The sequence below is a fragment of the Trachypithecus francoisi genome, unplaced genomic scaffold (genome assembly GCF_009764315.1).
Source record: "Trachypithecus francoisi isolate TF-2019V2 unplaced genomic scaffold, Tfra_2.0 Lachesis_group5, whole genome shotgun sequence".
NCBI lineage: Eukaryota > Metazoa > Chordata > Mammalia > Primates > Cercopithecidae > Trachypithecus > Trachypithecus francoisi.
Window position 1 is genome coordinate 59748522 of NW_022681470.1, and position 15815 is coordinate 59764336.

The 15815-nt window shown below is 43.4% G+C and overlaps 1 protein-coding gene across 1 annotated transcript in view; it reads right to left on the minus strand.

Moving 5' to 3' along the window:
• The window catches only part of KLHL12 (kelch like family member 12), a 41159-nt gene extending 25919 nt beyond the window's left edge, over window positions 1-15240 (minus strand). The window contains exons 1-6 of the mRNA XM_033200245.1: window positions 15147-15240; window positions 14424-14474; window positions 14041-14328; window positions 11294-11533; window positions 5648-5801; window positions 3760-3977 (exon numbers count right to left, since the gene is read on the minus strand). Of these exons, the coding sequence (XP_033056136.1) occupies window positions 3760-3977; window positions 5648-5801; window positions 11294-11533; window positions 14041-14328; window positions 14424-14474; window positions 15147-15215 (1020 nt within the window). The 5' untranslated portion in view covers window positions 15216-15240. The remainder of the gene's footprint in view (window positions 1-3759; window positions 3978-5647; window positions 5802-11293; window positions 11534-14040; window positions 14329-14423; window positions 14475-15146) is intronic.
• Between the last annotated feature and the right edge of the window lie 575 nt (window positions 15241-15815).

Consider the following 15815-nt stretch of genomic DNA (forward strand, 5'->3'; position numbering starts at 1 on the left):
CGGGGTTTCACCGTGTTAGCCAGGATGGTCTCGATCTCCTGACCTCGTGATCCGCCCGCCTCGGCCTCCCAAAGTGCTGGGATTACAGGCTTGAGCCACCGCGCCCGGCCGTGAGCAGAGGTTTTTTAGTTTTTTTTTTTTAAGACTAATCAAGGCCGGGTGCAGTGGCTCACGCTTGTAATCCCAGCACTTTGGGAGGCCGAGGAGGGCATATTACGAGGTCAGGAGATCAAGACCACGGTGAAATCCCATCTCTACTAAAAGTATAAAAAATTAGCCGGGCATGGTGGCGGGCACCTGTAGTCCCAGCTACTTGGAGAGGCTAAGGCAGGAGAATGGTGTGAACCTGGGAGGCGGAGCTTGCAGTGAGCCAAGACTGCACTACTGCACTCCAGCCTGGGCAACAGAGCGAGACTCCGCCTCAAAAAAAAAAAAAAAAAAAGACTAATCAAATGAAGCAGCAGGTGTGGAGCAGGAACAAAGAAATCTGTAACTGAGTGTGATCAACAGCTGTAAACACCACTGCCCTCAGACCAGCCATGAGCAGATAATCATGAGCAGAATTTAGAATAAATTAGAATTGCAGAAAAACAGCTAATGGGGAAGAAAAAACACAAACATTAATGCCTCACTACAGAGAAAAATAGATTTTCTCCACAATAGATTTTCACAAAGAATTCTCCTGTGTATTAGGTACTGGCGTTCTTATTTTATGCTCGGAACAGTCTCGTGTACTCAGTACTAATATTATCTACATTTTATAGAAGAGGAAACTGAAGATTAGTGGTTAGGTAACACATACCACCCAGCCAAGACTAAATCCCAGTTGTACTCTAAAACCCATGCTGTTTTAACCAACATGACATCCTGCTTCCCATTGTTTTAAGTACTATTATTTTATTTAATAAGAGGAAGCATAAGCAACTGGAAGTCAGACATCTGGTTCCTATTTCTGGCTGGTATATGGAACAGAAAACAATATGTCACTTGCTTTCTTTCCAGAAAAAAAGCAAAGGGCAGTCTTGACACACACTTAAAAAAAAAACTATACATAAGAGTTCTCAAGCTGTTTTTCATTTCAGCTTCTAAATAAGGTTAGTTATTTGTTCTCTCTGGCCCCATCCAGTTTTATTCCAAAGCCTGTATAGTTCTAAAAGAAATGACTTCTGTGATTGTTTCCTGACTTGGACAATTAGAAACAAAATGAAAACATGACCAGCTCATAGTTGAGTGATTAAGAGAATAGACTCTGGAGTCAGACTACTCGAATTTGAAACCTGGCTCTACCACTTACTAGTGGTGGTATGATGGTTAAACTCCAATCTTCACTTTCCTCCTGTGAAAAATGAAGATGTGAGAATTAAATGAGATAAAAATACCAAGAATGGTGCCATTAGAATGGAAGTTCCAGTGGACAGGGATTTTTGTTTTGTTCATAATTTGATCTCCAGCACCTGGAAATGTTCTGGGCACACAGTAAGTGTTCAACAAATATTTAGTAAGTGAACCAACAGTAAATGCTGAGTAAGTATTAGCTATTACATGTAGTGAATGTCAAATCTGTAGTGCTCATTCTATTCACTGTATTTTCCAATATGTGGACAAATCAAGAAAAATCAAGATATTCTAGTGAATTGCCAGTTTCCAAGTCTGATGAATATGTTTTTTGGCTGTGGCTGTGATTTCAGCATAAGGATACAACGTCCTGCACTAAGAGGCTGAGAACTACGATTTTACCAAATTCTTGACTCAACAGCATTTGGAACAGCAGCTTCTCTGGGCTGATACAGAGCCCAGTATGTCAGGCTAGAAAATAATTCCTCTACAGTTGGAACCAATGTCACTAACGTGCTCTAATCCTTTTTCCCTCAGAGCAGTCACTAGAGAAAGGTGTAAAGAACCACTTGGCTAAAATTTGATAAGAAATATACTTAAGGCCAGGAGCAGTGGTTCACGCCTATAATCCCAGCATTTTGGGAGGTCGAGGTGGGTGGATGACCTGAGGTCAGGAGTTCCAGAGCAGCCTGTCCACAATAGTGAAACTCCGTCTCTACTAAAAATACAAAAATGAGCTGGCATGGTGGCAGGCGCCTGTAGTCCCAGCTACTTGGGAAGCCGAGGAGGAGAATCACTTGAACCCAGAAGGTGAAGGTTACAATGAGCTGAGATCACATCACTGCATGCTCCAGCCTGGAAGAAGTATACTTAAGACCTGTTATTCTATTACACAAATATCCTAGTTTTAACAAAATAAATCAGGAGAGAGTAATCATTTAGTTTACAGAAGTATATTATAGGCTTTCTTTAAATGGTATTGCCTGAGCCTAGTATTGCTTGAGCCCAGCAGTTTAAGACCAGCCTGGGCAACATAGTGAGACCCCATCTCAACAAAAATTTTTAAAAATTAGCCAGTGTGGTGATGTGCAGTTGCAGCTACACAGGAAGATGAGGTGGGAGAGTTGCTTGAGCTCAGACATCCAGGCTGCAGTGAGCCACAAATGCACCACTGCACTCCAGCCTGGGTGACAGAGTGAGACTGTCTCAAAACAAACAAAAAAAAAAAAATTAAAGAATTGGGCCACTGGAGATCAATACTACGGGCTTCAAAGACATCTAATAACTATATTGGACTTCTCACTCCAATTCTTAGCCTCACTACAGACCTATATGCATTAAAAACTCTACTACTGGTACTCTGATTTAGAATTAGGATTGACTTTTCCTCTGTATAGGTTACGTCACCGAATGCCTGCCTGGCACAGGTAGTATCCCCTGGTAGGTGAAGTATTATTCCTTTTTCTTCGCCTGCAAGAGACAGGGTCTCCCTCTGTTGCCTAGGCTAGAGTGCAGTGGTGTGATCATGGCTCACCGCAGCCTCAACCTCCTGGGCTCAAGAGATCCTCCCACTTCAGTCTCCCAAGTAGCTGGGACCACAGGTGCTCACCACTATGCCAGGCTAATTTTATTTTTTTGTAGAGACAGGGTTTTGTCATGTTGCCCAGGCTAGTATCAAACTCCTAGGCTCAAGAAGTTCTCCTGCCTCAGCCTCCCAAAGTGCTGGGATTAACAGGCACAGGTCACTGTGCCTGGCCTACTATTCCTTTAACATCCAGTTTGCGTGTCCCTTCCTTCCATCCCCTACGCCCTCACAAGACAGTTATGATTTGGCTCCCGCTTCTGTAGATCCTTACTTCCACACTTTTGTCTCTTCATTCTTGATCCACTCCTGAGCAAAGGTTTATTCTTCTTTCTTCTACATAATGTCCTTACTTTGTATAGGCGCATTATTCTTATTATCCTCTTTATTTTATTTTTATATATATAGTCTATATCTCTGTCTCTACTAGCAGGTTGTGAATTTTCTGAAAGCAAGAACTACAGTTACCCATTTGGGGATCTGTAGCACCTGGCATAGTAATTGCTACACAGTAGATACTCTTAGTAAATGTTTGCGAAATGAGTGAATGGGTAACAGAGAAGTGGTCTACAGATATCTACTTTACTTCTAATTTCTGCTTATTCTATACTCTGTTTAATAGTGATTCTTACCCACTGGGATCATATATCTAACTGAAGAAAGTGGCAAACTCCCTCTCCATAAAAATGCAAATAAATTTGGTACAGGAGGGGTTAATGAAATCTTTGAGCCAAAATACACACTTGATTATGAAGCCCTAATGGTAAGTAACTGCATCCTACTTTGCAAGTTTTGTAACTGCCCAATCTTGAAGAAACCATAACATCAAGACAAATCTGTACCTGAATTTCATCGCACTTGATTAGTTTTTCCACCTCTCCTTGACTCAGAAGAATGAACTCTTCATGCTGTACCACTTCAGGAAAATGCTTCTGGCTAAAAACCTCAGCTGCTTGCATCAGGTCAACACAATTGTGGGTTTCTGCAAAATCCCTAATGCCCAGGCAATTAGAAGGGTCCAACTGACTTTCTAAGAACTCACAGCAGGCTTGTTTCACACCTAGGACGGACACAGGGAGCAAACACTTTAGAACAGTTGGACAGGTGTGATCTAGTCTATATTCTTGTATCTCAACATCTTCTCTACATGTTATCAGATGAACCCTTGTTTCAACACCTAAGAAACAGATTAGAAATTCTTTGCTTAAGGAACTTAAACCCTATTTCTGGCTTATGTACTGCGCCACTTTCAGCAAGACCTTTATATACCTGTCTCTGTTTAATCTTTAAAGTGAATATTGCAAGATGAATCACATCCAGGGGCCTGGCACAATTCAACAAAAATGCCTATAAAACTCTTGGGAATCAAACTATAAAACTAATTACTAATTCAGCATAATGTACCCATTTTTCTACCCTACATGAAAACTTACTAAAAGACTAGAGTGAAAGAAAAGCAGAAGATAATAACAAATCTCATATTCATCTAATTGAAAAGTTCAGGGTATTTTAATTTTATGACTATGCACTAATGCAAAAGCTTCACACTGTTTAAATCATGTATTAAAAACTAAAAATGTGTCAATTATGTATATATAAAAACCAAAAACATAACTGAATTTTAAAAAGGAAAAACTGAGGACCAGGAATGGTGGCTCATGCCTATAATCCCAGCACTCTGGGAAGCAAGGTGGGAGGATCACTCGAGTCCATGAACTTGAGACCAGCCTGAGCAACACAGAGAGAACCCGTCTCCACAAAAAAAAATTTTTTTTTTTTTAAGACGGAGTCTCGCTCTGTCACCCAGGCTAGAGTGTAACGGCCGGATCTCAGCTCACTGCAAGCTCCACCTCCCGGGTTTACGCCATTCTCCTGCCTCAGCCTCCCGAGTAGCTGGGACTACAGGCGCCCACCACCTCGCCCGGCTAGCTTTTTGTATTTTTTTTTAGTAGAGACGGGGTTTCACCGGGTTAGCCAGGATGGTCTCGATCCCCTGACCTCGTGATCCGCCCCTCGGCCTCCCAAAGTGCTGGGATTACAGGTTCGAGCCACCACGCCTGGCCAAAAAATTTTTTTTTAAAATGAGCTGGGTAGGGTGGCATGTGCCTGTGGTCCCAGTTACTCAGGACGCTGAGGTGGGAGAATTGCTTGAGCCCAAGAATTCAAGGATACACTGAGCTGTGACTGCACCATTGTGCTCTAATCTGGGTGACAGAGTGAGACTCTGTCTCAAAAACAAAACAAAAAGTCTAAAAAACCTGGGAATTGTAAGGGAAAACAAACCACCTGTAATCCTGTGAAAACATACTTTAATATTTTGTGCATCAATTTAAATTTCATTTATCTTAATGAAATACTACCACTTAATGGCCAGATAAAGAGTATCCATGTAGACTATGTATAGTATTAGTTTTTATTATATTTCCTTATAGGTGTGTTATATACATGCATGTAAGAAAACACATAATTTCTCCTTCCTACATTTTTTTTAAAAACAGAAAAGGTGCAAATGCTCTCTTTTATAGTGCCAAATACTCATATCTGGAGAAGTTCCTTTATAGTGCTATTGACATCTGATCTCTTACTGCTCAATGAGACAAAAGCCATGGCTAGTAAACATAAGCATCCATAGTTTGTCTCCAAAATGTTCATGATTAAGTTTACACTATTAATTTTCAATCTTTCCAGGGCTATTTCAGCATAAACAATAGCAAGTTTTAATGTCTATACCTTTCAACTGAAGCAGACAGGCTGCAGGAAGCAGTTCTTGTACATTCTCCACTGTCACATGTACTGTTTCTGTGTACACAAAGTCCAGTAAAATTTCCATGGTAGAGGCAGTCAAACCTTGGATGTCAACATAAGGTTTCCCCTTCTCTGAAAGCTGAAAATTTGAAAGGTAAAAAAGAATGATGGTTATAATACCACAAGATAAAGGCAGAATCTCATACCTAAGAACTTAGAGATGTTAATATTATTAACTGAACATATATTTTTAAAAATTATAGGCCAGGCATGGTGGCTCACACCTGTAATCCCAGCACTTTGAGAGGCCAAGGCAGGCAGATCACCTGAGGTCAGGAATTCAAGTTCAGCCTGGCCAACATGGTGAAACCCTATCTCCACTAGAAATACAAAACTTAGTCGGGCATGGTGGCACATGCCTGTAGTCCCAGCTACTCAGGAGGCTGAGGCAGGAGAAGTGCTTCAATCCAGGAGGCAGAGGTTGCAGTGAGCCAAGATGGTGCCACTGCACTCCAGCCTGGGCACCAGAGTGAGACTCTTTCAAAAAAAAAAGTAGGAAAATAAAAAAACAAAAGTATGCTCTATTTTGTTGGATTTTAATAAAGCAAATATGGCACAATATCTGTAGTTTTCCAAACGAAGTGGGTAGTTATCTATACCCCAGGAGTAAGTAATAGGTGACACCTTCCTGGAATAGCAATTTTGCCAGTGAATAACTTTAAAAATCAATTTCATATTAAAATACAGATGTATTACAGAATAGAACGCAAAAGTTTCCATGAACATAACACTGTCCACGAATTTTTAAGATAAGACACAAAATTTCAAAGAAATTTCATGTTTGTAGAGGACCTTGTGGGTTATAACTTCAGTCTCTCCAGGATTACCTAGTTCCTATCATCTGTCCTTAGATCACATTTTTTTCTTCCTTGAGATAGGGTCTCACTCTGTTCCCCAGGCTGAAGTGCAGTGGTGCGATCTCAGCTCCCTGCAACCTCTTCCTCCCAGGTTCAAGTGATTCTCATGCCTCAGCCTCCCAAGTAGCTGGGATCACAGGAGTGCACCACCACATCCAGTTAATTTTTTTTTTTTTTGAGACACAGTCTTGCTCTGTTGCCCAGGCTGGAAAGAAGTGGCACAATCTCGGCTCACTTCAAGCTCCACCTCCCAGGTTCAAGTGATTCTCCTGCCTCAGCTTCCTGAGTAGCTGGGACTACAGGAAAGTGCCACCATGCCTGGCTAATTTTTATATTTTTAGTAGAGATGGGGCTTCACCATGTTGGCTAGGCTGGTCTCCAACTCCTGACCTCAAGTGATCTGCCCACCTCAGCCTCTCAAAATGCTGGGATTACAGGCGTGAGCCGCCATGCCTAGCCCTTAGACTACATTTGGTAATGATGAAAAATAACATGTAGATCATCCTAAGGGACTTTCTTATGTAACACCATCTGAATACAAATAAACTTTTCAAAATATTGAGTTAGACTAACTTAATTGCTACCAGAATATTTAGTCTGAATTGTAAGTAGTATATCTTCTTGAAGCCATGAGTACTGATGAGGCCAGATAATCATAGAAAACTGTTTAGCTGGCCGGGCGCGATGGCTCAAGCCTGTAATCCCAGCACTTTGGGAGGCCAAGACGGGTGGATCACGAGGTCAGGAGATCGAGGCCATCCTGGCTAACACGGTGAAACCCCGTCTCTACTAAAAACTACAAAAAACTAGCCGGGCGAGGTGGCGGCGCCTGTAGTCCCAGCTACCCGGGAGGCTGAGGCAGGAGAATGGCGTGAACCCGGGAGGCGGAGCTTGCAGTGAGCTGAGATCCGGCCACAGCACTCCAGCCTGGGTGACAGAGCGAGACTCCGTCTCAAAAAAAAAAAAAAAAAAAGAAAACTGTTTAGCTAAGAGAAGAAATCTTCAACTTTACAGGAAACTATCTGAAAATACCTTATGAAAATTTTACTAGATCTTAATCTTAGTTTAGAAGTTCATTTTACTCACGAAAGTCTGGTGCATCTCCATTATTAACTAAATGGCTTTATTATTTTTGATTTCTCCATCAGCCAGAGAATAACCACAAAGCACTCTCTACCAAAGCCAAGAACAAAATCAGTCCCTAACAGTAAAAAAGTCACTAGCACATCATTTTGAAAAAACATATTAGGTTTTATTTACATTTAATACAGTACTAATATTCATAAACAATTACTGTCCCAACACATTAAATGCATTCAATAATTATGATACTGAAATATGTAAGTATATGTATTCCAGATATTTCTCATTCAATAAACTATATTTCCATCGAATAGTTTAAATATGGAGACAATTTCACTATGTAAGAACTTAGAGCAATTATACATTTTACATTTATATTTTGCTTTAGAATTTTTCAGCATGCTTCTCATTTACTACTATTTCATCTGATTGTCACAGCAACCTGGTAAGGTAGTTAGGTCTGATATTATTACTATTTAAGGGATAAAGGGTCTAAGGATCAAAAAAAGATGCAAGACTTAACCAGTCATTTAGATAGTAAGAGACAGCCGGGCGCGGTGGCTCAAGCCTGTAATCCCAGCACTTTGGGAGGCCGAGACGGGCGGATCACGAGGTCAGGAGATCGAGACCATCCTGGCTAACACGGTGAAACCCCGTCTCTACTAAAAACTACAAAAAACTAGCCGGGCGAGGTGGCGGCGCCTGTAGTCCCAGCTACCCGGGAGGCTGAGGCAGGAGAATGGCGTGAACCCGGGAGGCCGAGCTTGCAGTGAGCTGAGATCCGGCCACTGCACTCCAGCCCGGGCGACAGAGCGAGACTCCGTCTCAAAAAAAAAAAAAAAAAAAAAAAAAAAAAAAAAGATAGTAAGAGACAGATATCATTCCTATCAAAGTATTTCACAAAAAAAAAAAAAAAGAGAGAGAGAGACATAAAATCCAGGTCCTCTTGCCTCAATCTTGTGATCTTTCAATCAGATGACATTTGAGGAGCATTTCATGGCTGAAGAGAACAAGGAAACCATCTAGTTCAACTGCTTTATTTTACAGATCAACCCAGTGAAGTGAGATGGTTCCCAGGGTTTATACAGAATTGCTGAGAGAACTAAGCCTAGAATCCAGGTCTCTGGACTCCCTCCTTTAAATAATTACTCTTAAAAATAAAGACAAAACCATCTAGCATTTTCTTGCCTGATGTCAGTTTTTAAAGAAGAAATCATCACTGATGAGAAAAAAAGAAATTTCCAAATAACTAAAGAGTAAAGACAGACTATTTTCAAGCTGACAAAAAACAGGATGCACAATATATAACTAGCAATCAGCAGTTCCAGTGCATTTCATGCTCAGCAGCTGCTGGGTGACACTCTCTTTACCCAGTTAAATTCCAAATGCTTCTGATGATCTTGGGTATATCTCATGGCGAACAGTATAGGACAGGGATCTGCCTTGTGATATCACACAAGTTCATTTAAAAATTAGCCTGGATTAGCTGGAATGACCTGTCAGGTTCCTGTTTTCCCTACTAGCCACGGGACTGAGCATTGGCTCATAGTATTTTTAACTATACCGGTTTTAAAATTAGATTGTAGGACATAAAATTCATACTTCGGAGGCTAAGATGGCACAAGAGTTAAAAACTGTTCGGGCTTTAGAGTCAGAAAATATATAATTAAATCCCACCTCTAGCACTTACAAGCCATGGGACTTTGGGCAAGTGATTTAATATCTGAAACCCTGTTCCTTCATTTGTAAAATGAGATGGTAATACCTACCCCTAGGGTGAGTCAGATATGCACAACAATCACTAGCATAGTACCTGACCCATAAAAGGTAGTTATCACCATTATACCATTCTGATCCAGCAGCAATATCTTCACTAAGATGATAGAACTAAAAAAAAAAATACTTGTGCTTAAAAAGACTTAAAAAAGTGTTTTCTTTTTTTTTTTCTTTTTCTTTTTTTTGAGGCGGAGTCTCGCTCTGTCACCCAGGCTGGAGTGCAGTGGCGCAATCTCGGCTCACTGCAAGCTCCGCCTCCCGGGTTCACGCCATTCTCCTGCCTCAGCCTCCCAAGTAGCTGGGACTACAGGCGCCCGCCACCTCGCCCGGCTAGTTTTTTGTATTTTTAGTAGAGACGGGGTTTCACCATGTTAGCCAGGATGGTCTCGATCTCCTGACCTCGTGATCCACCCGTCTCGGCCTCCCAAAGTGCTGGGATTACAGGCTTGAGCCACCGCGCCCGGCCAAAAAGTGTTTTCATAATGAAATATTTCAGGCATACATGTAAGTGTAAATTATATAATAAACAGTGGTGCACCCACAACTGAGCTTTGAAAAAATAAATCAAGATAATTTATTTAAATCTGCTCTCAAAATCAGACTTGGGATCTTGAAAAACAAGGACTTGCAATGTTCTTTTCTGTTCAGCTTTCTAAGAGTATTTAACACAATATATTCAACAGCCTTACACCACAATTCAGGTATTTTGTCAGGCAATTACTAAGCAGTTTTTCTTAATACTTTGTGAGCACTACCTGTATTCTCTCAAGCCAACCTTTTCCTAATTCCCTTTGTTAAGTGCTTATGAGTTAACATCTTTTTTCAGGTTATACACTCTATGCCTGCACAGCTATTCATTAAAAACTCTTCTTCCTTTCATTTGAAGTTATCCTAACATCTACACTGATTTTCTTCACATATTGTTAGGAGGAGTGGGGTGAGGTCTGAATCCTACTCTTCTCTCCTTCCTTCCTCCTCATCCCTCTGGTACCCACTTAAAAATTTTTAGACTTTAGAAGGAGAAAAGGCCGGGTGCAGTGGCTCACACCTGTAATGCCAGGTGTGGCCACTCTGGGAGGCCAAGGTGGGAGGATTGTTTGAGCCCAGGAGTTCAAGACCAGCCTAGGCAACACAGTGAGACCCTGTCTCTACAAATAAATACATAAACAAATAAATAAAATTAAAAACAAGAAAAGGAGAAAAATTGGAAGACAAATTTAAGAAACAGTAAAATCCAATAGCTGACATTTGTATGTTTTACTGCATATTAAACTATTCTAAGCACTTCGTACGTTATTTCATAAAATAATCCTCACAATAACCTTAATAACCACTGTTATTACATATTACTATTATTCCTAATTTAAAGATGAGAAAACTAAGGCATAGTCATCTAAGTGGTAGATCTTATCCAGAATCTGCCAAAACATGACACTGAAAAAATTCACGATTGGCCGGGCGCGGTGGCTCAAGCCTGTAATCCCAGCACTTTGGGAGGCCGAGACGGGCGGATCACGAGGTCAGGAGATCGAGACCATCCTGGCTAACACTGTGAAACCCCGTCTCTACTAAAAATAAAAAAATACAAAAAACTAGCCGGGCGAGGTGGCGGCGCCTGTAGTCCCAGCTACTCGGGAGGCTGAGGCAGGAGAATGGCGGGAACCCGGGAGGCGGAGCTTGCAGTGAGCTGAGATCCGGCCACTGCACTCCAGTCCGGGTGACAGAGCGAGACTCCGTCTCAAAAAAAAAAAAAAAAATTCACGATTATATCAAAGTTCTACTATTTTATTCAGTGAAATAAGACAACTAGAGTACCCCAGAAGTTTCATTTCTGTGGGGCTAACTTACCACTTACCTCACTAGTGAACATGGCACAGAAGTAATCACTACAGGCAGCCAGCACAATCCGATGGGCAGGGAAGTCTTTCTGCTCTACTCTCAATGTCACATCACAGAGGGTATTGCTCTTCCTGAGGGAGTTCATTGAATTGAGGATGGATTTAGCGTGAGTATTTGTCATTATGTCTTTGGGGGCCATAATGCCTCCCATAAAGCAGTGCGGAGAAAAAACAAAACGGGTCCTTGGATTCTGAAGCTACAAGAGAAAAAAAACAATGAGCATATTCAAAGAACTAGGGAAACTGAACATATTTAATTAGCTTTACAAATTAAGAACCTAAGAGGCTTCCCTCAGACCCAAACATACACAAGTTGAGGGCACTCCTATGCCTGGCATCACCACCACTATCTAGCCACTATCTAGTACATGTAAAAGTTCTCTCTTCTTTCTCTGAATTCCTCTGTCACGGAGTGTCCCTACCACTTGACATTTATTATGATCAATGCTGAAACGTAAGTAAAGATAAACAATATATGTCCTATAAATCTTCACAAGGTTCTTGTCTCAAATGACAAATTGAAAATATAAAATTTCTTAAAGGTGTTATATCATTACTATTTAATATCCTTAAGTAGATAAGTATTTAGAGGCTGAGGATCCTGCTTTATATGTTTTCTATCCTAGAAGTTGCACAATGAATGTTTAGAATTTAATATAAAAAAAGTGTGTATTCAACTTCAACTTAGAGCAAGAAAGGCCAGTCAGTAAAAATAAACTTTTTTTCTAAAGAAGTAGCCAAATAATTATGTCTGATGACTTTCAACTACATCTGGATTTCTTCTTAAAACGAAACTTCAGGCCAGGCCCAGTAGCTCACGCCTGTAATCCCAGCACTTTAGGAGGCTGAAGTGGGTGTATCAGTTGAGGTCAGGAGTTTGAGACCAGTCTGGCCAACATGGTGAAACCTAGTCTCCACTAAAAATACAAAAAATAGCCAGGCGTGGTGACGCATGCCTGTAATCCTAGCTACCAAGGAGGCTGAGGCACGAGAATCGCTTGAACCCAGGAGGTGGAGGTTGAATTGAGATGAGATCACACCACTGCACTCCAGCCTGGGCAACAGGGCAAGACTCTGTCTCAAAAAAAAAAAAGAAAGAAACTTCAATTGACCTATTACCCTAACTGAATAGTGGAAACCACCCAAGTTATCAATGGACTTACACTTGCTTAAGATATTGAAGCTCCTCAACAAGAGGGTATTCCTACTCTACATCTGTAAATGTCCATTACTGTTAACGAATCAATATTGGAATCCAAAACTTTCTGAAATGATCCGGCGGAGGGGTGGGGGGACGGCAGGAAATCAAACTGTGGTCTCCAGAAGTTCGCAACTCAAAATTAATTTTTCTTTTTTTTTTTTTTTTTGAGACGGAGTCTTGCTCTGTCGCCCAGGCTGGAGTGCAGTGGCGCGATCTCCACTCACTGCAAGCTCCACCTCCCGGGTTCACGCCATTCTCCTGCCTCAGCCTCCCGTGTAGCTGGGACTACAGGCGCCCGCCACCGCACCAGGCTAATTTCTTTGTATTTTTAGTAGAGGCGGGGTTTCACCGTGTTAGCCAGGATAGTCTGGATCTCCTGACCTCGTGATCCGCCCGTCTCGGCCTCCCAAAGTGCTGGGATTACAGGCGTGAGCCACCGCGCCCGGCCACAATTAATTTTTCTTTTCTTTTTTTTTTTTTTTTTTTTTTTTTTTGAGACGGAGTCTTGCTCTTTCGCCCGGGCTGGAGTGCAGTGGCCGGATCTCAGCTCACTGCAAGCTCCGCCTCCCGGGTTTTACGCCATTCTCCTGCCTCAGCCTCCGGAGTAGCTGGGACTACAGGCGCCCGCCACCTCGCCCGGCTAGTTTTTTTTTTTATTTTTAATAGACACGGGGTTTCACCGTGTTAGCCAGGATGGTCTCGATCTCCTGACCTCGTGATCCGCCCGTCTCGGCCTCCCAAAGTGCTGGGATTACAGGCTTGAGCCACCGCGCCCGGCCCACAATTAATTTTTCAACAGGAAAAATGAGATCCTAAATTCTCATCTACTTCTGTTTATAGTTGGCATTTTACTCTATAAGCACTACAGATAATCCCTCCAACAACTCTGCATGACCCATTTTACAGAAAAGGGGGTGATTCATCAAAGCATATGTTTTTCAAAAAGACTTAAGTCAACTTAGTTTCAACTCTAGTGGTGTAAAAAGAGTCTGGAACAAACGTCCATTTACTGTGAAGACAGCCTGGGGGGTATTTTATCGTTTCCGTGCCAAAATGACAGTCACCCTAGCGCAGAGTGGCTGGCCTTCCTTCTAGGGGATTCCTGCCTCAACACTCCAAGTCTCTGCATATCCTTCACCCTCACCCTTCTGAAGTTACCTATTTTCTAGAACTTCCGTTAACATCTGAATAGAGGGATTCCACTTCGGGAGATTCGGGGCAGGAATGGGGTAGTAAATTCGGGAAAGACTACATTCTAGAGAAGGAAACGAACTCCTTCCTTCTGATATCACCAGGCATACGACCGGCGCCGCCAGATGGAGGTATCGGAGGGGGGCAATTCAGGGGAGAGTTGAGAGGGCGACCGAGGCCAGCCTTCCTCCTCTCTCGGGCATGTCTCCCATTCTGCCTCACAGGGAGACCAAGGATGGGGGGTAGGGCCATAACCCGGAGTTGACGGACAGGAAGGGAAGGGCTGACTGCCATCACTTCCGCGCAACTCACCTCCGCACCCGAGCCCACACAGCAGCGCCGGGCCCGTCCCCAGCCTGTGGGGATGGAGTGGGGCGCGGGGCCAGCAGGCGGCTCAGGAAGAGCGGAAGAGCCGCCGCCGCCGCCGCCGCCGCCCGGACCCGGAGGCTCTGGAGCCGTCCAGGTCTGGTCCCTGCGGCCGCGCGACGTGATGACGCAAGGCAGCTGGAGCACCGCCCTCCTCCCGCTCGAGTCTGCGTCACGTGAGGAGGTGGTGTCACGTGACCTGCCTGTACGCTGGTGCCGGGCCTCTGCACGTTGCTAGGAAGCCGAATTAGAAAAAGGTCGGGTGGGCAGGGCATGGTCGCTCACGCCTGTAATCCTGGCACTTTGGCAGGCCGAGGCGAGCGAATTACCTGAGCTCCGGAGTTCCAGACCCGCCTGGGGAACACGGCAAAACCCCGTTTCTACAAAAAAAAAAAAAAAAATTAGCCCGGCGTGGTGGCCCCGCCTGTAGTCCCAGCTACTCGGGAGGCTGAGGCAGGAGGATCACTTGAGCCAGGCAGCAGAGGTTGCAGTGAGCCGGAGTAGTCACTGCACTCCAGCCTGGGCCACAGAATGAGACCCTGTTAAAAAAAAAAAAAAAAAGTCCGGGTGTGGTGGCTCACGCCTATAATCCCTGCACTTTGGGAGGCGGAGTCGGGTGTATTACCTGCGGTCAGGAATTTGAGACCAGCCTGGCCAACATGGTGAAACCCCATCTCTACTAAAAATACAAAAAAAAAATTAGCTGGGCGTTGTCTCACTCGTCTGTAATCCCAGCTACTCAGGAGGCTAAGGCAGGAGAATCGCTAGAACCCGGGAGGCGGAGGTTGCAGTGAGCCGAGATCGCGCCGCTGCACTCGATCCTGGGCGACCGACTGAAACGCCGTCTCCAAAAAAAAAAAAAAAAAGAAAGAAAAAACAAAAAAGGCCGGATGTTGTGGGGTCCGGCAGGGAGCCTGGGAATGTATGAATGTATCTACAGCTCGGCGACTGGCTGAACTTGAGTTCCTCCCTACTGCTCACGAGGCAGGGCAGACAGAGAGAATTCCAACGCTTAATATGCCAAGCATCTGATTGCAGCAAGTATGTTTTACCTTCCAGGTACTCAGAAACTTTTTGACATCGAGAAAACCCACAGAGGCCTCAAATTTCTTCACGTCCATTGTCCACTATGGCCTTTTCGTGCCGAACAACGCTGCGGCGAGAATCCTCTGAGCCCTGCGACCCGCAGACCTCAGTATATACTCTGCATCATAATGGGCCCTGTCATCACCACTGAATCTAAGGAAATTCTAATTGATTCAGTAAATTCTAATTGATTTTGGTGCACTTATCTTAGTGACTGAAAAGGCAAAGAGGTTAATTAGTTCAGCTTATCTGAATGTCTAGACAAATTGTGTTTGGTAATACTATTTTCCTCTGTGAGCCCTTTGATTCTTTTTTTCTTTTTTTTGAGACGGATTCTCGCTCTGTAGCCTAGGCTGGAATGCACTAGCGCGATCTCAGCTCACTGCTACCTGCGCCTCCCGGGTTCAAGCGATTCTTCTGCCTCAGCCTCCCGGAGTAGCTGGGACTACAGGCGCAGGGCACCACGCCGGACTAATTTTTGTATTTTTAGTAGAGACAGTGTTTCGCCATCTTGGCCGGGCTGGTCTCGAATTCCTGACCTCGTGATCTGCCCGCCTTGGCCTCCTAAAGTGCTGGGATTACAGACGGAAGCCACAGCGCCTGGCCCTCTGATTCTTAAGAATTCTAAAACCATA